Here is a 22878-nt window from a genome sequence, read left to right as displayed (position 1 = left end):
AAGGGCCCTCTGTGAGCCATCGCACTGGAGTCACTGCCAAACCCCTCCTGTGACTACAGTTCCGTGACCTCCCCTCCCACTATTACTTATCGAGCTTGCATCTCTTATCAATCGTGGGCCTCAGCAATTGTAATAAATACCGTCTCCCCAGTGGCGGTGCTGAGCCTTAAAGAGCTCTGAGGAGGTCTGTGCTTTCACCTCAAGGATTCATGGTGTCAGGGAAGGCCTGTTCAATACCTAATATCCTGAAAAGAGTGAAGTCATCTTACAGATTGTTGCTTGTTGGGCCATTCTATCTCGCCTTTACTCACGTTATAGTGCACATATGGGTCATGGGATTCCTCCCTTATCAGATTCAGGAATGTCTTATTTCAGAGCCTGTGGTACCAACATATCGTTAGCACATAGAACAGGATTCCACTACCCTTTGTCAACCCCGAAAACTTTCTGAAAAAATGAGAGAGAGATATTTCTATAATATCTAGCAAAATATTTTACAATTCTTTCAGCTTACTATACAGCAATTTCTAACAATACAACATTCCAACATACCACGAAACTGATAGGTCTCAATATTAACCTCTCCATGAAGAATTTTCTCATGGGCGGGGGGGCAATGCCAGCTGGGCCTGTTTCTAGCTGCCCTCGAGAAGATGGTGGTGAGCTGCCTTCTTGAACTGCTCTCATCCACATGCTGTAGATAGACCTGCAATGCTTTTAGGGAGGTAATTCCAGGATTTTGACCCAGCAACAGTGAAGTAACGGTGTTACATTTCCAAGACAGGATGGTGAGTGGGAGAGGATCAAGGTTTTAAAAAAGTTTAAATGGGATATGAATCCCCAGTTTGCCCAATGTACCTGGCTGTCAGCAGTTTTACAGAGGTGGCTAGTGAGCCTTGTAAGTGTCCTACTGTCATTGAGTTATTTACGTAGGCTCACACAAGTCAGTTGAGAGGCTGGTTTAAATTTAACAGTAGATAGCCAGATTAATTTTTCCAGGATTCATGTCATTCAGCAGTTAAAAGGAAATTAGAGGGTGGCATGGTGGCTCAGTGGTTAGCATAGCATTAAGGACTTGGGTTCAATTCCACCCTCAGGCAACTGTCTGTGTGGAGTTTGCACATTCTTCTTGTGTCTGTGTGTTTTTCCTCCCACAGTTCAAAGATGTACAGGTCAGGTGGATTTCAAGGGACAATGATAAGAACCTAATGGAACTTATCTTGAACAACAAGGAACACCAGTTAGTGACTTCATTATGTCTTTCTTTAAGTTTCGAACATATATTCTGTAGGAAATGTAGTTGGTAAATTGTCTCATATGTGATTTCTTTTATATGTTATTGACTATATTACAAATGTCTGTACATTAAAAAAAGTAGCATTTACTTGAAAGAAGCGATGAATTTGGACAATAAAAATAGAAAATGCTGAAGAAACTCTACAGGTGTGGCAGTATCCAAGGAGAGAGAAACCAAATTATCCCTCTCAAGTCGAATATGACTCTATTGGAACTGAAGAAGGCTGGAAAATGTTAGTTTTTATGGTGTTGACAAGCATACAGTGAAAGAGATGGTGAGGGAACCTAAACCAAAAGAAAAAAAGGAATGCTGATGGTAGTAGGTATGAGATATAAATGTAAAATAGGATCAAAATATAGGAGACAGCTCATGATCTGAAATTGTTGAATTTAGTGATGAATCCCAAAGGCTGGTGAGCTGCCCTCCTGAACCCCTTCAGTCCACATACTGCAGGTACTGCAGCCACTTTGCATTTAGGGAGGAAATTCCAGAATTTTGACCAAGTGACACCAAAGAAAGGGCAATATATTTCCAAGTCAGAATGGTGAGTGGCAGAAGATTGAGGGTTTAAAATATAAAATAAGATGCCATTCCTCCTGTTTGCTTTAGGTTTCACTGAGGTCCTTCAACAGGCACAAATATTAGCAAGAGAGCAAGATGGTATTTTGAAATAACGTAAAAACTATACTTACACAGGTGTTACACAATGTTGTCACTCAACACTGACTTCAACAACTTCAGAGCATGAAAGTTTTCTTCCATTTTGATTATGCCTCCTCTCCTCACCCCATTTGTGTCTCTAACACCAATTTTACATCTATGGCCCTCCTCTCTTTCCAATGGTACTTCCTTTTTCTCTGGGCGTATTCATTATCTGTTCCATTCAGTCCTCCCTCCACTTGGTGAACCATTTTGTAGATCCCTTCAGATCCCAATAAGAATTATATTGGAACTGAAACAACTTTATTTTTCTCTCCGCAGATGATGAGTTTCTCTAGCACATTGTTTTTATTTTAGATATTCAGCATCCATAGTACTTTGCTTTTAATTTTGAGACAGTGATGTTCAGCCATCACCTTAATAAAGAAAGAAAAGACTTACTGAGCAATTGTTGAAATAAAAAAATCGGGAAGTACAAGTTTCCTTGAAGAAAGTTTGAAGTACTACTGCTATTTCCAGCCTGAGTATTTATGATAAGGATTAAATTTATTGCCAAAATGCAAACGGAGTACTATACTGATGCTAAATTTATGTGGTGACAAAGAGTCTACAGTGGGATGTAGACAGTTAAGGGAGTGGGCAAAAACTTCGCGGATTAACTATATCGTGGGTAAATGTGATGTTATGCATTTTGCCAGGACTAGAGGAGTTGAATATTATTTGAATAGAGAAGAATTGCAAAAAGCTACAGAATGGAAGATTTTGGGAGTCCTAGTCCATGAATCTCAAAAGGCTAGCATCCAAGGTAAAGGGGAAAGGAAATGGAACATTGGCCTTTATTTCAAAGGAAACAGAGTATAAAAATGGGGATGTTTTGCTAAAACAGTACATGAGTTAGACCACAGCTGTAATACTGAACAGTTTTGGGCTCTTTATCTTATGAAAGATACATTGAGCATTGAAGGCAATCCAGAGAAGGTGATACCAGGTATGGAGGGACTGTCTTATGAGGACAGGTTGCGTAGATTGGGCCTCATTGAATCAAAGAATGTGAAGTGACCTGATTGAAACATTAAAGATGCTTGGGGATTTGAGGTGGAAAGGTAGCCTTCCTAGGCGTGAAAACCTTGCACTAGAGGGCATTATCGCAAAACATGGGGTTGCACTTTAAAACAGATGATAATGAAGTTTTTTTTTCTTAGAGGGTTGTGAAATTGTGGAATTATTTACAGCGGAGAGTTGTGTCTGAGTCATTACATATATTCAAAGGGTGAGCTAGACTTTTTGTTCAGCAAAAGAATCAAGGGTTAAGGGGAAAGGTCAGGAAACTGGAGTTGACAATTATCAGATTAACCATGGTCTCATTGAATGGTAGAAGACAGTCATTGGGCTGAATGGCCTACTTCTGCTTCTACTTCTTATGCGCTTATAGTTTATTGTGGAGTAAGAAACACTTAACATTGTTAACACTTTTCTGATCACTTGAGTGGATTGATAGTATTAGACTAATTTGAATTTTGTGGACAGGATATAACCTTGTAATATTCCATGTGATTGGGTTTCTCTCACTCTTTCTCTATCTGGGTAGCTCTTTTTCTGACTCTCTCTTTCTCTCACTCCCTCATTCTATACCTCTGTCTCTGTGTCTCTACCTCTATTGTTGTCTCTGTCACTGCATCTCTTTCTATGCTTTGCTCTCTTTCTCTCTATCTATCTATATATCTATCTGTCTGTCTGTCCATCTGCCTGCCTACCCACCTACCCACCCATTTATTTCTCTCTCTCACAAGCGAAAAGTAAAATAGTTTTGGAAGACAAGGCTTCAGTACTAAATGTAGAATATTATCACGTCCCATTGCCTTTGCAGCATTCAGTGTCTGTAGTTGTTCTTGACATCAGTTGCACTGAATCCTGTTTTCTTTCTACTTATTCATGGGACGTAGACATCTCTGACTGGCCAGAATTTCTTGCCAATCTCTACTTGTCCAGAGGGCAGTTTAGAGTCAACACTGTGGCTCAGTGGTTAGCACTGCTACCTCATAGTACCAGGGACCCGGGTTTGATCCCAACCTTGGGTAACTGTCTGTGTGGAGTTTGCACGTCCTCCGGGTGCTCTGGTTTCCTCCCACAATCCAAAAGATTTGCTGAATCCAAAAGGTTAGGTGAATTGGCTGTGCTAAATTGCCCATAGTGTTAAGTGCATTGGTAGGGGAATAGGTCTGAGTGGGTTACTGTTTGGAGGGTCAGTGTGAACTTGTTGGGCTGAATGGCCTGTTTCCGTACTGTAGGTAATCTAATCACATTGTTGTGAGTAACACTAACCCAAACCAGGCAAGGGTGGCAGGATTTCTTCCCTAAAGGACATTAGTTAACCAGATGAGATTTTATGATAATTAACAGTAGTCACATGGTTGCAGTTAGGGTAGTTATTTTTAAACTATGCCTGGGATTTGAACCCAATTCTCCAGAACAGTAACCTGGGCTTTAGGTTACTAGTCCAGTCACTTTATCATTATGCAATCACCATCCCCCTTGCTTTCCCCAATACTGGCTTGTGCAAGTTTAGGGAACACAGGTAGAGACTTGGATGGATAATCCTCTGAGTATATTTGGCTGCAGATGCAGATGCCTTAGATTTATGTTTGGCACTGATACGTCGGGCTGAGCTCTCCAAAACTTGAGTATGAGGAGGTTTTGTAGTGTCATTTTTGATTAGTTGTTGAAGTATCCGCCAACAGTTGGTGACTGGAACTTTGATCAAATCTGTCAATTGTGTGCTCGCAGCATCTGCTGTTTAGTATGAATTTAGCCCAATATTGTAACTTCATTATGTCAGTACCTCAGTTTTAGTTCTGGCTGGTGCTGCTCCTGGCATGCTCTCGTGCATTCGCTATTTCACTAGAATTAATCCCTGGCTTAGTGACAATGCTGGAGTGAGAGATATACGGGGCCATGATGTGCTTGTTGAGTTCTGCTACTGGTGTTGGGGTCACAAAGCTCCCTGGTTGCCCATATTTGAACTGATGTATTCAAAACCAATTGAGCCCCTTTCACACAGTGATAACACAAGAGCATGAGGAACAGTAGTAGGAAAGAAAATGTGGCTTATCCAGCTTCTCCACCATTTAGTTTGGTTGCGGTCAACGTTGTACTTCAGCTCCACCTTCCTGTCTGATCTCCACATCTCTTGTATAGCTGAGAGGCAAAATAAATCTGTCCATCTTAACAATGATATATTCAATGATGGTGCATCCACAGCCCTCTGAAGTAAAGGATTCCAAAGATTCACAATTTTTGGGAACTTTTCCTCACCTCAACCCAAAAGTGATCAGCCTTCCTTATCCTGAAGTTATGCCCATTCTTGCAGAGAAACAAAATGGGTGTGACTTTCCCTCCTTGGAAATGGCAAGAGATGTGACAAGGAAAAGTTGGGGTGAGTGGACCCTGAACTAATAGCAACTTAAGGACCCTGACTGCCAACTCTCTGATCACCTGTCTTGATAGTGGGCAAGAAATGTTAAACCAACTGGGACCTGCATAATCACTTAAGGGAGGGACTCCATACAACAAGAAAATAAAAATCTTCCCTTCCCACCACTGGAACTCCCGAGGAGTAGGTTCTGAAGGGCGGACTGTGTGACCCAGAAGCTCTGGTCAGTCTGGAGCTTCTAGCGACCTCGTTCAGCACTGTTGAGGAATCTGATAGAGTGCTGTACTCACCATCTCTCCCCTGTCAGCTGTTAATGAGCTGGTGAGTTAGCTCACTGATGGTGGCATCTTAGCTGCCACCTGACATGCTCGCCCCACACTTTAAAGAAAGAGAAAATGATTTTCAATGTTTCAGTATAGAGCCCCTATCAAGTCTCTTCATAATCTTGAATGTTTCAAGAATCTTTTGAAGCTTTTCTCATTCTTCCAAGCTCTTACAACCAAACTGAGTAACGTCACAGTTCACACGTTCCTGTAATATGCTCCATCTGCCAATTTGTTGTCTGTTCACTTATCCTGACTAAATATCTCCGAAGCTTCTTTGTGTCCTCCTGTTAGAAATGTGGAAAAGTGTTGTTTTTGCGGACATTAAAAAAATACAGAAAAGGGGTACAGCAAGAGAACTATTAACTCTGCAGGTATTTCGGGAAGAGTATCTCTACTTTTCAGTGTATAATTGTGGTTAATTAAATACTAGCTTTGGTGTGTAATTATTATAGCAAAAAAGTTCTTTTTAAAAATTGTTTTCAGCAAAAAGCTGAGATAACTAAAATGCTTGGGCTATACAAAATGATACAAGTTAATGAAATGTCCGAGGATGGAATGTACCAGCAGAATTGATACAAAATGTTAAACCAGATCTTGATGTACTGTCGACAAAATAGTGTCTGTGTGTCAGCACTTACAGAGAGGAGGGTTGCCAACCTGGGGAAGGGGGCAATGGGCGTGGAGCATAGATGGGCAGAGGCAAAATACTAAGAGAGATTGGGTAATGCAGGAGTTGGGAGAGGTGACCTCACGCAGCTCAAAAGTATAGCTGTGTAGTAGTTTGAATAATCATCACTTCAATTGCTCTCTGCAATTGGGGTCCTTTCTTGCAAGATCGTAGAATAAATTGTCTTGTTTCCAGCTTTGGTGGTCTCGTCTAAATTTTATTGAATTTTGCTTCTAACACTCCCGATGTTCTATCATGAGTGTATTTAGTTACATTACTGAACATATCTAACAGCATTTATGGAGAGAGAAATTGAGATATATTTCAAGTCCAATTTGGCTCTTCTTTAGAATTAAAATGGACCAGTAAATGTTGGCTATTTATTCTGTGGACAGAGCATGAGTGCCACTAACACCTTTGTATTTTGCTCTGGGCACTTTCACTATCTATTCCACTTGCTTCTCCCAGGCCACCTATAGCATATAATACACCATCTTCCTTTTGATGATGAAGAAGTGTAAAATCAAACTCAAAACATTCACTTTGTATCTCTCTCCACAGGGGCTGCCAGACCTGATATATTTCTCCAGAATTTCATTTCAAATTTCCATCATCTGCATTATTTTATTTTATTGGATATATTATGGTCTGTCTCTTCATCTAAGCCCTAAATCAGTCTAGATTGTAAATAGCTGCAGAGTAACTCATGACAGTCTTAGTTACTGTCTTCCAACTTGAAAACACCCTATTTTTCTCTCTCACTCACAAATTCTCTATCTATGTTAATATATCACCCCAAATCCATGAGCTCTTATCTTGTGTATTAACCTCTCTACAACTGCTATTCTGCAGCCAAATCCTGACTTCACTGTTGCCCATGCTCCATAATTGGGGGCTACTGTTTGGTCAGAACTGACCCCATTATTGTCACCCCTCACAAAGATATCCACCTTGGTAACAGAATGGTTGTCATGGTTACCAAGGAAGTGGCTTGTGTTCCTAGCCAATTGGAGCGGAGAGAATTGAAAGGATTTGATGCTGAAGGTGGCCTCTGGATTGTGAACGTTAAAAAAAAATGGTGAGTCTCAGCAGTGTAGAACAACCCAACAGAACTAGTGTGCAGATTAGTGTTCCAGACTAATTAATGTCCCTTTATAATTTACCTTTTACCCTTGAAGATGATACAAAGATGGGCAATGAAAACTGTCAAAGCTGGAGTCACATTTAGCAGGGTAGACCTGTCAAAAGTGCAGAATTGTTTGTCAGTTTGCCTTGGAGTGGTAAAGTTACAAATACTATGCGGGACGGTCCTCTGGAATTATTTCAGGCATTGATCTGCACAGGGGTTGCTCAAATCTGCCTATAAAGGGACAGGCCATATATGGCTGAAAATGGTAGTGTCGCTGGGACTGGGAATATGTAACAGCAGTTGGTGCGATACTGCTAACTTGAAGGTCTAGCCGTTGTTTAATGACAGCTATGTAGCTAACTACAGTTGGGGTCATGTAATCATAGGAAGTACGTTAGGAACATATGACCAGGAGTAATTCATTCAGTCTTTCAAACCTACTCTCCTAAGAACACAGATACATGTGCTTTATTTGCCTCATGTGGCATTAGTTGCAGAGAGGAGAAAGGTCCTGGAATCATGTTAAACATAATAATCAGTGCACTTCTTAATTTTCTATGCATAATGGAGTAGAAACCTAATTAATATAATATAGTCTCATACTTTAATCCTCAAGATGATGCAAAAATAGATAATGACAACAATGATAAATATAACCAAGGAAGATGTTTTGGGAAAAGATACTGTTCACTGCACTGTGATGAGAAATCCTCAAGTCATTCATTTCACATAACCTAGTCAATAGGTGATGTGGGAGAGCAAGGGCACGGAAGGGTTCAGGTTTACAAGCCTATCACCACTCGTCCTAGACAGACAATCTGACACCAATCCTAAAATTGATGTCAGAGTTTTGGGTTACTTTACTTGTTGCTAGGTTACATTACGATTGCTCCAAGAAATGGATTTCACATTCATTACAGTTCAGGATGCATTTTCTTTGAGCAAATTTTAACAGAACGGTAATGTCAATGAATTGTAATAGAGAAAGCTTACTCTGTCACAAAAGCAAGCTCCTGGAGCTGCGGGAAACCTGAAATAAAACAGGAAATGATAGAAGAACTCAGCAAGTCAGTTAATAGTTTTGCAGAGAAAATCAGTTAGTGTTTCAAGTCTTAGAGTCACACAGCACAGAAACAGACCTTTTAGTCCAACTCATCTATGCTGACTAAATTTCCCAAACTAAGCCGCTCCCACTTGTCTGCATTTGGTCCATATCTCTCTAAAGCCTAATTTCCTATTCATGTACCTGTCCAAACGTCTTTTAAATGTTGTAACTATACATGCATCTACCATTTCCCCTGGCACTTCATTCCACATCAAAGCAGCCTCTGTGTAGAAAATAGAGAACTAGGGGTTCAGGTACTTAGTTCATTGCAAGTTGATTCACATGCATACAGATGGTAAAGAAGGCATTTGGCATATTTACCTTCATTGCTCAGACCTTTGAATATCAGTGATGGGATGTCATGTTGTAGTAGTACAGTACATTGGTGAGGCCACTTTTGGAGTACAGTTCTGGTTGCTCTGCTATAGGAAGGACACTGTTCAATTGCAAATGGTGCAGAAACATTTACCAGATTGTTGCCTGGACTGGAGGGTTGAGTTATAATGAGAAGCTGGACAGGTTGGGACTTTTCTCGCTGAAGCATAGATGGTTGAGCAGTGATCTTATAGAGCTTTATAAAACCATGAGGAGTATTGAAAAGGTGAATAGCAAATGTCTTCTCTCTTGGGTGGGGGAGGTAAAACTAAAGGCATAATTTTAATGTGAGAGGAGAAAGATTTAAAAGGGACATATCAGCCGTATTTCCAATATTTTCTTTTTATTACCTGCCCTGTCCATGGGCCAAATTAAGTAAAAGTTTTGGAAAGGTCTTCTTTACATAGACCTTTATGGTAGGAACTGTCTGACCACCAGCTGTTATTCACATTGGCTTTGAACTGATCCAGGGCCTTGCATAAAGCAGAACATGTTGACATTGCAACAAGAGTTCTTAGGCTGATTACTTGCCTCTTGAAGCAAAACATTTGCTGTGGGGCACAGCCCATAGCAAAGAACTGTCCTTTTGTAATGTAGGGATGCTGTACCTCACGGAACTTGATGACCAGGAACGCAGCATATCTGAGCAAAGTACCAAAGACTACTTGCATTCAATTTAAACTGGAGGTTCTGAGTGAGTGATCCATCTTGGCACTGTCTGAGGTCACTGGCGTCTCTGATGTCAGTCTTCAGTTCAGTTCACTCCCACGAAATGAAGAAATTGCTAAAGATATTCAAAACTACAAAGACTTTGGATACTGTTAACCTTCCAGCACTGGTACTGAAGACCCTTGTTCCAAAACTAATTGTTACCCTTGCCGTGCGGGTCTAGTACAGATACAACGGTGGCATCAATCCAATAATGTAGACCATTGCCCAGGTACGTCCTGTCTTCAGAAAGCAGGACAAATGCAAACCAGCCAATTACTGTCCCATCAGCCCCCTCCCACCCCCTCAAAATCATCAGGAAAGTAACGAAAATATTGGATGTCATTGACAGTGCTATCAAGAGGCAATTACACAGCAATAACCTGCAACCAATATTCAGTTCTGGTTTCACCAGGGCCACTTGGCTTCTGATCTCATTACAACCTAAGTCCAAACTTGGAGAAGAGAATGGAATTCCACAGGTGAGCTCAAATGACTGCCCTTGACATCACGGCAGCAATTGACAAATGTGACATTAGGAAACTAAGTGGGATTGTTCCCTGATGATTGCACATTGCTCAGCACCACTTACAACTGCTCAGAAACTGAAGCAGTTTATGTCCACATGTAGAAAGACCTGGACAACATTCAGGCTTGGGCTCAAGAGGGGAAATAGCATTTGCACCACAGAAGTGTCAGACAATGATCACCTCCTACAAAAGATAGTCTATCTCCACTTCACATTCAGTAGCATTATCATTATCAAATTTTCACTATCAATATCCTGAGGGCTATCATTGAACAGAAACTGAACTGAGTCAGCCATACTGTGGCTACAAGTGGAGAGGCTGGGAATTCTGTAGCAAATAACTCATCTCTTGACTCCCAAACCCTGTCCACCATCTACAAGGATGTGATGTACTGCTTGTCACTTCCCTGCACCAGTGTGAATTGCACAATACTCAAGAAGATCAACACCATCCAAGACAAAAAAAACCTGCCTGACTAGTATCCATCCACCAAGCTAAACATTCCCTCCCTCAATGCACAATAAGAGCAGCGTATTCTCGATACAAGATGCATTACAGTGATCCACCCAAGACTCTGTCAAAGCACATTCCAATTTTGTGACCTCTACCGCCTAGAAGGATCAGGGCAGTGATTACGTGGGATAGCATCAGCAAATGTAAGTGCCGCTCCAAGCCACAAACCATCCTGATTCGGAAGAACATCACCAAGACTTCAGTGTTGTGGTATCAACATCACAGAACATCCTTCTCGGTAGCTCTGTGGGCGTACTTCCATCAGATGAACAGTAGCTGTTCACGAAAGCAGTCACTACCACCTTTCCAAGGTAAGTTAAGGATGGGCATAAATGTTGGTTCTATGATTGATATGCAGTTCCCATCAAAGAATAAAAAAGGGGATTGACAGTAGAGTCACATCTCAGGAATGAGTGGGGGATAAAAGAGCAAGATGCACAGCAGTTATAACAGGTTACTTGGAAAAATTGATTATTTTATTTCAATCAATTTGTTTCAGCTGCCACTTGACACTAAGGATTTGTTGTTTCGAATAAAGGGAGGAATTGAGTTGGAAGGAGTCATCAACAAAACAGATGGTGAGTAAATTGCTTATTTTTGATATTATGTTGACCAGTTATATAACCAACAAGGATTTTTCTATCAATTAATAGTTAGAAACAGTAATACCTCTTAAGTAAAAACATCCATGGTGTTAAAACTCTGTAAAAGAAGTTTACTATTTTACCTTAGCCTTTTTGAAGTTCTGAGGAAATCCTATGTCCTTAGGCTGGTTATTTTTCAATGCATTTAGCTCATATACTTATGTTTTAAAAAAGTTACTATTTGTAAAATGTTATTTGCAACATGTGTCCTTTCCAATTGAGAGACATACTAGCAGTCTCATTGCTCAATGGTAATTATATGAAAATTCTACTACTATTATTTGCAAATAGTTCCTTATTATTTTTAATTAATCTGAATAGACAAGTTATGACACACTTCCAGAACAGATGGAACTTGAAAACATTACTCTTTGGAACTTTCCTCTCCTTTCGTTCCCCTGACTCCATTCCCCATCCTAACACCATCTTCTGTCATGAATTCACCATTAATGAGTTTTGAGAAGCTTTGTAGCTCAGGTTCTGGATGTAGGTTTGTTCTCTGAGCTGGAAGGTTCATTTTCAGACGTTTTGTCACAATAGTAGGCAATATCATCAGTGAGCCTGTTGTAGCACTGGTGGTATGACCTGCTTTCTATTTATGTTTGGAGGTTTCCTTGGGTTGGTGATGTCATTTCCAGTTATGTCATTTCCTGTTCTTTTTCTCAGAGGGTAGTTAATGGGGTCCACATCGATGTGTTTGTTGACAGAGTTCCGGTTAGAATGCCACGCTTCTAGGAAATCTTGTGGGTGCCTCTATTTGGCTTGTCCTAGGATAGCTGTGTTGTCCCAGTTGAAGTGGTGTCCTTCCTCATCTGTATGTTGAGTTAAGACCTGGATAGGTAAATTATCAGTTTCTCAGGGATTGAGGAGTTAAGGGGAGTAAACAGGAAAGTGGTCAGCCCTGATCTTATTGAATGGTGGAGCAGGCTCAAAGGACCATATGGTCGAGTCCAGCTCCTATTTTCTTGTTATTGTGTAGACGACATCTGCAGAGCTATCTCCTCTTGAAGATAAAGAACATTGGTACATTGAAACATTTGTAACTGATCTTCTCTGAGACGTCAGTGTGAATGCTCACTTTCTGGATATCTTTTAACTTTAAATATTGAAATTTTTGCTTATGTTGATGTCTACAGAATGAATATTTGAATATAATTAAGATCATGTATGTGATGTTTGCTTATCAAATTTTGCTACAACAGCACAGTTTGGTGTGTACATATTTTTCAAAAAGTTAAATTTGACTTGAGCTATAAAAGGATGATTATTTATTATATATAGACATGTAATGGAAGCTTTAGCATTGGCATTGACTGTACTAATATTTCCTTTTTTTTATTGCATTCAGAAGAAGGAATTAAAGCAGGTTTTTCAGAAGCTATTAACGAGTTGATTGCTAAAGTAAATTCACAGGCTTTTGGTCTAAGTGATCTCGAAAGCCCACTGTACATTTGGCCTAAAACACATACCAGCACTCGTTCTTCAAGACTGCGAGAGGATACTCAATGCAAAGCCATCTTAAAATATGTTCTGTAAGTAGCAGAAAGGAACCTATTAAATACCTCAGTTTGTCTTTGATGCTGAGTCAGTTTTGATTATGATTTCAATAAAGTTTGTGGTACATGTGTTAAACTTTCCTGTTGGCACCTAATTTGAACATTTCATCATTCAAGTTTGATTTTGTCTTTTTAATTATGGATTGTAGAGAGGCTTTGGGTGGAATTTTCTCCTCTGTGTGGTGGAGAACATGATTGCAAGCAAGTGACTTAGTTGGGGAAGAGTCTAAAAACTCAAATTCTCACCATCAAGAAAACTCTCCGGGGGGGGGGGGGGGGGGGGTGGGGTGGGGGGGTGTGATGATGCTGCTCCTTTAACAAGGTTATGTTCTCCTTGCCTTTTCAGAGAGATTGTTAAAGACACAGACTCTAAAATGTCTGGGTTTGGATGGATTTAGAGCCAGTTTAAATGTAGCTAACAGATACTGCCTCATAAAAGGCCTTCAAGTTTAAAAAAAGCACTTGTACATTGAAAGTAAGTGGCCAGTGCTTCCAGCTCCGCATTTCTCTGGTTTTAGCAGGTAGGAAATTGTGAAGCTGCTGGACCCAAAGACGCAAGTCCATGCTGGTACTCTCTCTTTGATGTCTCTCCTGGAATAACCCAGTGTTTGAATTTACCTTTTGTGCCCAGAGATGTTTATGTGATTATGGAAAGTATTTGGAACAGCATTATTAAGTTGGGATAATCTGTTAAGTTTTGGATAGGTTCAGTTATTCTGTATTCTGTTCTCTTTTGTTCTTGTTTCACTTGGTAATCTTGTAAATAAATTCTGTTTTGTTTAAAACTAAGTGGTTTGACAGTGACATCACTGGAATATTCACTTTACAGCTGCAGAAAACAAGTAGCAAAGTTAGGATCTGGGCTACTTTCTTGAAAGCTTTTAAGCGGGGTCTGTCCTGGTCCATAACAAGTGTGAGTTGAGAACTTTGTCATTGTCTGGCAAGCAGCTTATTTCCGTGTATTTGCATCTCTTTACTATTCCAATATGCCATATTAACACTGCACATCCACTTTTCTCCTCCACAATCGAGAAAGGTGACATCACAAAAACTCAGTGCCAGCCATCAATCTTATTTTTGTATGGAACCGCCTCTTATGTACAAGGTGCCTCCATTATCAATGGCCATACACTTCCTCAACCCTTCATTCACACTATTTTGCATCAGCAAAGCACCAGCCTCACAACATCGTGTTTGGGTTTGTCCCAACACAGCTATGTAATTTGGAATTAAGGGACAGCTAAGATTTGCATGTTTATAGCAGGCGATTTTGTGCTGAGAATGACAAGATAGCCACACTGCTCTGAAGTGCCCTATTATCCGCAGCATGTCAAACTAATTTGTGAGCATTGAAGCCACATTTTGGAGGAGTCCAAGAAGAGGCCACATCGGGTGCAGCGGATGCAATAGATGATGTGTGTGGAGGTGCAGGTGAATTTGTGGCGGATATGGAAGTGTCCCTTGGGGCCTTGGAGGGAGGTAAGGGGGGAGGTGTGGGCGCAAGTTTTGCATTTCTTGCGGTTGCAGGGGACGGTGCCGGGAGTGGAGGTTGGGTTGGTGGGGAGTCACGGAGGGAGTGGTCTTTACAAATTCACCTGCACCTCCACACATCATCTATTGCATCCGCTGCACCCGATGTGGCCTCTTCTATATTGGGGAGACAGGCCGCCTACTTGCGGAACGTTTCAGAGAACACCTCTGGGACACCCGGACCAACCAACCCAACCACCCCGTAGCCCAACACTTCAACTCCCCCTCCGACTCCACCAAGGACATGCAGGTCCTTGGACTCCTCCATCGCCAGACCATGGCAACACGACGGTCGGAGGAAGAGCGCCTCATCTTCCGCCTGGGAACCCTCCAACCACAAGGGATGAACTCAGATTTCTCCAGTTTCCTCATTTCCCCTCCCCCCACCTTGTCTCAGTCAAATCCCTCGAACTCAGCACCGCCTTCCTAACCTGCAATCTTCTTCCTGACCTCTCTGCCCCCACCCCACTCCAGCCTATCACCTTCACCTTGACCTCCCTCCACCTATCGCATTCCCAATGCCCCTCCCCCACGTCCCTCCTCCCTACCTTTTATCTTAGCCTGCTGGACACACTTTCCTCATTCCTGAAGAAGGGCTGATGCCCGAAACATCGATTCTCCTGTTCCTTGGATGCTGCCTGACCTGCTGCGCTTTTCCAGCAACACATTTTCAGCTACAACCTCTTTCAAACCTAGCTCAAGACACCTTTATGCAATATACAGATGGACACAGATCTATGGTCCAATGCTACTCACACTTCCACCAAGATTACAGTCCAGCAGGCAATAGGCTCTTCTGAAGATGAAGTTTCAATGCCTGAAACTCTCCAGTGTTGCCCAGACCTGATGTCCCACATCATTGTTGAATGCCATGCTCTTCCAACAACGAGAGATGCATGTTCATGTAATAGGCAGCAAGTGCAATGAGGATGAAGTTGAGGGTGATGGTCAGGACATTAAACAGGAGGGTTGTCCAGAAGAGGAAGATTGAGCAATGTTTTAGAGGACCTGAGAGGCCAGAGGAAACCTTATTGTCAGCTGCTTCCAGGTTGATCTAGCTGAGTTCAATTTGTTTGAATGTTTTCATATATACATTGCTCACCTGCCAGACAGCCCCCACCTAGTGTAAAAGACATGAATAACTTGTTGGCTTGCAATTTTTATCTTACAGGAAATACTAGATAGCATGCATGTGCTGCTCATGAATGAGTAGGAAGCACAGAGGGCAGGAAAGGTTAGTAATTGTAAGAGACTGAGGTGGGTACAAGTCATTGAGTGGACATAGTGCATGGGATACCAAAGGTTGTATTCCATAAATTCTTGGTGAAATTTATATAAATTAGTGAGAATGAGCGATGGCCCAATGAGTGTGAAGTAGCAGAGGGAAGGTAGTATTACTTACTCTTGCGGAGGGCAGATATCACTGTATTTCTTGCAGCATTGCAGGACGTATCTTTTTACAGTACAGAGAGCACTCACTCATGCTACTATTTCTACCAAGGCTGAATGTATCTGCTAGGGTTACTGCAATCAGCTAATGATTCTCCAATACTCCAACTCCATCAGCACTTCAAGACCTTCCTTTGTGAAGTGGCAGTATGCTTTATTTCTTCAATATGTCTCAGAGTTTATAGTAGAGCAAGATAATGTGAGAGGCGAGAGACATTTTCTCGCTTCCAGCACCTAGAATAGTATGCAGACATGCTTTAATTATGTTGTCTGAACCTTGGAACACAGAAGGTAGCTTCCATCTTGCTGACCACACAATTCACCAAGTAATGTTCCCAATTCTTTTTTTTAGATTCCCTACAGTATGGAAACAGGCCCTTCGGCCCAACAAGTCCACACCAACCCTCTAAAGAGCAACCCACCCAGACCCATTCCCCTACACCTAACACTATGGGCAATTTAGCATGGCCAACTCACCTAACCTGCACATCTTTGGACTGTGGGAGGAAACCGGAGCACCCAGAGGAAGCCCACACAGACACAGGGAGAATGTGCAAACTCCACACAGACAGTTTCCTGAGACAGGAATTGAACCCAGGTCCCTGGCGCTGTGAGGCAGCAGTGCTAACCACTGAGCCACTGTGCCACCCATTCTCACTTACATGAATAGCGAGGTGAGAAGCACAGGAGTGTGCAATATAACTCAATGCAGACTATAGTGGCACATACATCAAGCAACTCGCTCATTTTTGTTATTCACGTGGGCATTGCTGGCTGTTCAGCATTTGTTACCCATCCTTAGTTGCCCTTGAGAAGGTGGTTGTGCGCTGCCTTCTTGAACCACTGCAGTCCATGTGCTGTAGGTAGATCCACAATGTCCTTAGGATTTTGACCCAGGAATAGTGAAGGAATAATGATATATTTCCAAGTCAGGACGGTGTGTGGCTTGGAAGGGACTCTGCAAGTGGTGGTGTTCCCATGTATCTACTGCTCCCATGTCCTTCTGTAATGAAGTGGTTGTGAGTTTGGAAAGTGCTATCTGAGGATCTTTGGTGAATTTCTTGCAGATAGTACACATTGCCGCTACTGAGTGTCGGTGGTGGAGGGAATGAATATTTGTGGATGTGGTTCAATCAAATGGGCTGTGTCTTGGCTGGTGTCAAACTTCTTGATTGTTGTTGGAGCTGCACCCATCCAGACAAGTGGGGAGTATTCTATTACAATCCTGACTTGTACTCTGCAAAAGGCTGACAGACTTTGGAGAGTCAGGAGATAAGTTATGAACAATAATATTTCTTGCCTCTGAACCTGTTCTTGTAACCCTTGTAGCCATTGTAGTTATAGGATGGGTCCAGTTGAATTTTCCTTGATTCAATCTGCCAAAGACTTCTCATGTCCCCTCCTGGCTCTTCGTTGCCCTCTCTTTAGGTCCTTCCTGGCTAACTTGTAACTCTTAAGCGCCCTAACTGAGCCTTAGTGTCTCATTTTTATGTAAGCCTTCATCTTCCTCTTGACAAGAACCACAGCTCCCTCACTTGACTATTTCCTCCCTGTCTGACAGGTACATTCTTATCAAGGACAGGCAGTAGCTGTTCCTTGAACAAGCTCCACATTTCAATTGTGCCCATCCCTTGCAGTTGTCTTCCCTATCCTACGTATCCTAAATCTTGCTTAATCACATCATAATTGCTTTTTCCCCAGCTATAACTCTTGCACTGCTGTATATACCTATCCCTTTCAATTGCTAAATTAAAAATAAGCAAATTGTGATCACTATCACTAAAGTGCTAACCTACCTCCAAATCTAACACCTGACCTGGCTCATTACCCTGTACCAAATCCAATGTGGCCTCACCTCTTGTTGGTCTACCTACATACTGTGACATGAAACCCTCCAGCACTAATTGGACAAAAACTGACTCATCTAAAGTTTCCAGTAACTATTTGAAAAGTTAAAGACCCCATAATGACTACCTTGTTACTTTTGCTCCTATTTAGAAACATCCTTGCAATCTTTTCCTCCACATCTCTGGAACTCTTTGGAGGCCTATAGGAAATTCCCAAAAGGGTGCCCTCTCCTTTCCTGTTCTAACCTCAGCCCATACTACCTCAGTAGTCAAGTCCTCATCAAACGTCCTTTTTGCCCCTGTAATACCATCCTGATTTGCCCTGCTTTTTGAGGACAGGTCATAACTGGGCAATTTTCCACATTGTTGGGTAGATGCCAGTGCCATGACTAATGTGGAATAGTTTGACTATTTTTTGAGGAGGTAAATAAATGCATATCACACTATAGAAAGAATGTGATTGCACCAGACAGAGTGCAGAGGCCATTCACCAGGATGTTGCTCTGGCTGGAGCATTTCTTTGAAGAGAGACTAGGTAGATTGGACAAAGACAAAACTTGTTGGAGAAACTCAGCAGGTATGGCAGTATCCATGGAAAGCAGAGTTAATGCTTTGACCCAATTCTTCAGATAACTTGGGCTTGTTTTCCAAAAGGCAGCAAAAGCTGAGTGGGCACCTGATTGACATCTACAAAATTATAAGGAAGATAGATAGGGTTGTTAGAAATAAGCTTTCCCCTTTTGTAGTGGGGTCAGTTACCAACAGGCATAGATAGGTAAGGGACAGGAAATTTAGACGTGATTCAATGAGAATAATTTTTCACCTAAAGAGTGATGGGTATTTGAAACTCACTGCTTGAAAGGGTGACAGAGGCAAATTCAACACAACATTTAACGGTTATTTAGATGGACACATGAAACTCCACAGCATACAAATTGATGGGCCAATTTGATATGTGCTTAATGCCATGGATGCAATGGGCCTTTTTCCATGCTGTAATGCTCTATGACTTTATGATTCTATAATCATAAGGCTGTTAGCCAGTAGAACTCTGAAAAATTAAGAGTATAATTAAATTAGAGCTGGTTTTAAAACGAAAAAGTCAGTATAAATGTGGAACATGTAGCAAAACATAGGAAAAACTGAACTCTTCCTTTCCCTCATAGACCAAGCAAGGTGCACAAGTACATTTTTAAATGACCTCATTGTCTCTATAGCTCAAAGCCAAAATTGTAGCCTTACAGCATTTTGATAACTGCTCCATTTTCTGCCTCTTCATAAAGGTTATCAGCACACATCAATTTGTTAGGAATATTAGTCTATTCTCGAACCTTTCACAACCTCAGAATGACCCAAAGCATTTTGAAGACTTTTTAAGGTGCAGCCAAGTAATTCATGTTATAACATAGGAAAGCAGACACAATTTCTACCTATTGCTGCTGTGTGCATCTCCGGATTTGAGGATTAAAGTTCTGATAAGACCACTTCCTTTGAATTTATTTAATTACAATTCAAGAATTTTGTAGAACTTGCTATGTATCTTGTGAATTTAGTTTTGGCATGCATTGTTGGATCATAAAGACAAGTCAGTGGCATTATATTGAGAAAAATGCTCAGAAAGACCATGCAGACATGATGGGCTGAATGGCCTCCTTCAACACCAAAACAGTTCTGTGACTCTGTGTGGAGAAAACTGAATCCATGCAATCTACATCCCATCAGATGACTTGTGGCACTCCCCATCCTATTATCATGATGGTGTGTGGTGCTCTGTCATATTGTGCCTAATTATGTTTATTCTGTAGAAGTTGATGAGAATAAGGGAAGCCTTGATCTTCAAACATTACTAGCAGCTTTTACACAGATAGAAATGAAAAAGACCATTTTGTTTAATTCATCCTAGTTAACATTGGTATCAAATACGAGAACAAAATGAATCATGTTTATTTATGTGCTGCCTTATCACAGTTTAATTTTGTTTTACTCCAGGGCTGAAGTCAGCGAGCTACTAAGAAAGGCTTCCAAAAAGAAATTCTTAAGGGTTGTACCTCTGGTAGGCATACATACTTTATTATTTTAGATTTTAAGGATTTTTTTGCTTTCACAAATACTTCTGATGAGGAACATCTGCAATGATTTGATGTGACAGCAGCTAGCCCATCCTTGGAGCAAAATGCTACTGCCATTGACAAACCTTCAACATAATAGGCAAGTGCTGCCACATCAATTGTACAGACTGATGCAACCAATGTATTGTCAGTTTCAAGAAAGGAACTAAATTGAGTGGAGGTTTCACAAGCTTCATTACTTGTTTAAAATTGATTCTTGCCCTGATCTCACATTTTTCTCTTGGATGGACTAAGCTGTATTCGGGTTTCCTGAGTTGTAAGAGAGGCCTTCTTAAAAGTGACTACAACATGAATACTTTTAGGCTGATTGAAGTTTTTTTTCTGCAAATCAGATTCAGTTTTGTGTATTCGTGTGCTTTCTTCCATTTTTGTCACTGTCCGAGACTTCTCTCTGCAAGTCTTACTACTTCATGCAATATCAACCATTTTGTTTGCAGCAATAACAAAAAAGGTCAGGATGGGAACTTCTTGATTGAGTTTCAATGTCAAGAGCAGTTACTTACTGAGAGGACAGCAGTTCCTGAATTTCATATAGACTAACTCAAACAGTCCCTTGGAGTCAACTCCACCCTTGGGTGGGCATAAACATTTCAGTAAATAATTTATGTAATTCTTCTCAAAATCTGCTCACATTTTGGTTTTCTTTATTCATTCATGGGACGAGGGTGTCACTTATGGGGCAGCATTTATTGCCCATACTTAATTGCCCAGATGGCAAATGAGAGTCTATCACATTGCTGTGGATCTGGAGTCACATGTAGGCCAGAACCGGTAGGAATGTCCCCAAAAGACATGAGTGAATCAGATGTTACCATAAATTACTACAAACATTGGTTTTTGGGACTCAAGTGTAGAAATCTATTGGTATATGTTATTTTGCCTAATGTAAAAAGCGCAGTGCAGTTTGTCATATTCATAGTTTGTAAGGTCTTTTTGTAGTTTATAGTTTCTAAGGACTGTTTTCTATAGTAATAAGTAAAGGGTCTGAGAGAAGTTGGTATTATTTGTTATTAAACGTTTTGCAAAAGGTTCAATTTAAAGGGGTAAGTCATGGCAGGAGAGCTCAAAGCCATTGTATGCTCCTCCTGCTCTATACAGGAAGCCTGGGCCAGCATGTCTGCTGGAAGTGTTTCCAGATGCAATTCCTGGAAACTTGAATTTCAGAGATGAAGTGGTATCTGCGAAACTGAGAGAATCAGGAAGATCATGCAGAGAGAGGTGGTCACATCACAGGTTATAAATGACCATCAGGCAGAGTAAGAGGAGGTCTAGGAAGACAATGCAGGAATCCCCTGTGGCCATTTCCCTAAAAACAGATAAAGCACTTTGGGTACAATTGAAGGGAATAGCGTGTCAGGGGAAAACAACAATAGTCAAATTCATGACACCATGATTGTCTCTGCTGCACAGGGGAGGAGCAGAATGTGGGGAAATGTAATAGTCATAGGGAATCCAATTGTAAGGGTAATAAATAGGCCACAAATGATTTTCAAGGTGGTATGTTACCTTCTAGGTGCTAGGATCAAGGATGCATCAGAGTCACTACAGGACATTTTGAAGGGGGAGGATGCACAGTCAAAAGATGTGATAAACATCGGTACCAATGATAGACGTTCTAAAAATGGAATTTAGGGAGTTAGGAAGCAAGCTGAAGAGTCGCACCTCAAAGACAGTGATCTCAGGATTATTTCCAGTGCCACGCGTTAGCCGGTGTAGAGATAGCAGGGTATGTCATATTAGCTTATTGCTAAAGAGATGGTTTCAGATTCAGAAACATGAATTTACAAAAGGGATTTCCTGCTTGACAAATCTAATGAATTCTTCAAAGATGTAACTAGCAGAGCTGATCAGAGGAGCCAGTACATGTGATTTACTTTCAGAAGGCTTTCGACAAAGTCCCACATAAGAGATTCATGCGTAAAATTAATGCGCAAGGAACTGGGAATAGAATATTGCAATGGATAGCAAACAGGAAACAAAAAGCAGGAATGCATTGGTCTTTTTCTGAAATGCAGGCAGTGACCAATGAGGTATCACAGTGATCAGTACTAGGACCACAGCTATTCACAATGTATGTTAATGATTTAGATGAGAAACTGGGTGGAAGGGTGAGAAGTGACGAGGATTCAGAGGTGTTGCAGTGTGATTTAGGCAGGCTAAGTGATGGGCAAATGCATGGCAGATGCAGTATAATGTGGATAATTATGAGGCTTTCCTCTTTGGTAGCAAAAGTAAGAAGATGGATTATTATTCAAACAACTGTAAATTGATATAAGGGAATATTCAATAATACTTGGGTATCCTTGCACACCAGTTGCTGTAAGTATGTGCACAGATGCAGCAGACAGTAATAAAAGGAAACTGTATGTTGGCCTTCATAGTAAAAAGGTTTGAGTACAGGAACAAGCATGATTTGCTCCAATTATACACGGCAGTGATGAGGCTGTATCTAGAATATTGTGTGCAGTGTTGGTCTCTTTACCTGAGGAAGGGTGCATGTAGAGAGAATGCAGGGTAACCAAATTGATTCCCAGGATGGCAGGAATGATACAACAGATGACATTGAGTCATTTAAGATTGTATTCACTGGAACTTAGAAGAATGAGGGAGGATATCGCATAGAAACCTATAACATTCTAACAGGACTAGATAGGTTAGATGTAGCAATAATGTTCTTGATAGTGGGGGATTTCAGTACGAGGGATTATAGTTTAAGGATAGGGGGAAAACGTTTTAGGATTGAGATGAGGAGACATTTATTCCTAGAGCGTGGTAAGCCTTTGGAATTCACTATCACAGGAAGTGGTTGAGCAAAGCATTGTATATTTTCAAGAATGAGGTAGATGCCACACTTGTGGCTAACTAGATCAAGAGATATGAGGGGAGGTCAGGAAGACAGTATTGAATTTGATGATGAGTCATAATTATTTTGAACAGTAGATCAGACTTGACGGGTCAAATGGTCTTCTCCTGCTCCTATCTT

The 22878-nt window shown here is 41.1% G+C and overlaps 1 protein-coding gene across 1 annotated transcript in view; it reads left to right on the top strand.

Annotated features, from left to right (window-relative positions):
* The first annotated feature begins 7342 nt into the window (after positions 1-7342).
* The window catches only part of LOC140492263 (ufm1-specific protease 2-like), a 46286-nt gene continuing 30750 nt past the window's right edge, over positions 7343-22878 (top strand). Inside the window, exons 1-5 of the mRNA XM_072591202.1 lie at positions 7343-7458; positions 10113-10179; positions 11240-11318; positions 12733-12916; positions 19756-19819. Of these exons, the coding sequence (XP_072447303.1) occupies positions 7343-7458; positions 10113-10179; positions 11240-11318; positions 12733-12916; positions 19756-19819 (510 nt within the window). The remainder of the gene's footprint in view (positions 7459-10112; positions 10180-11239; positions 11319-12732; positions 12917-19755; positions 19820-22878) is intronic.

Source organism: Chiloscyllium punctatum, chromosome 2 (genome assembly GCF_047496795.1).
Source record: "Chiloscyllium punctatum isolate Juve2018m chromosome 2, sChiPun1.3, whole genome shotgun sequence".
Taxonomy (NCBI): Eukaryota; Metazoa; Chordata; class Chondrichthyes; order Orectolobiformes; family Hemiscylliidae; genus Chiloscyllium; species Chiloscyllium punctatum.
The sequence above is the reverse complement of the archived record's forward strand: the minus strand, read 5'-3'. Positions and strand labels throughout refer to the sequence as shown.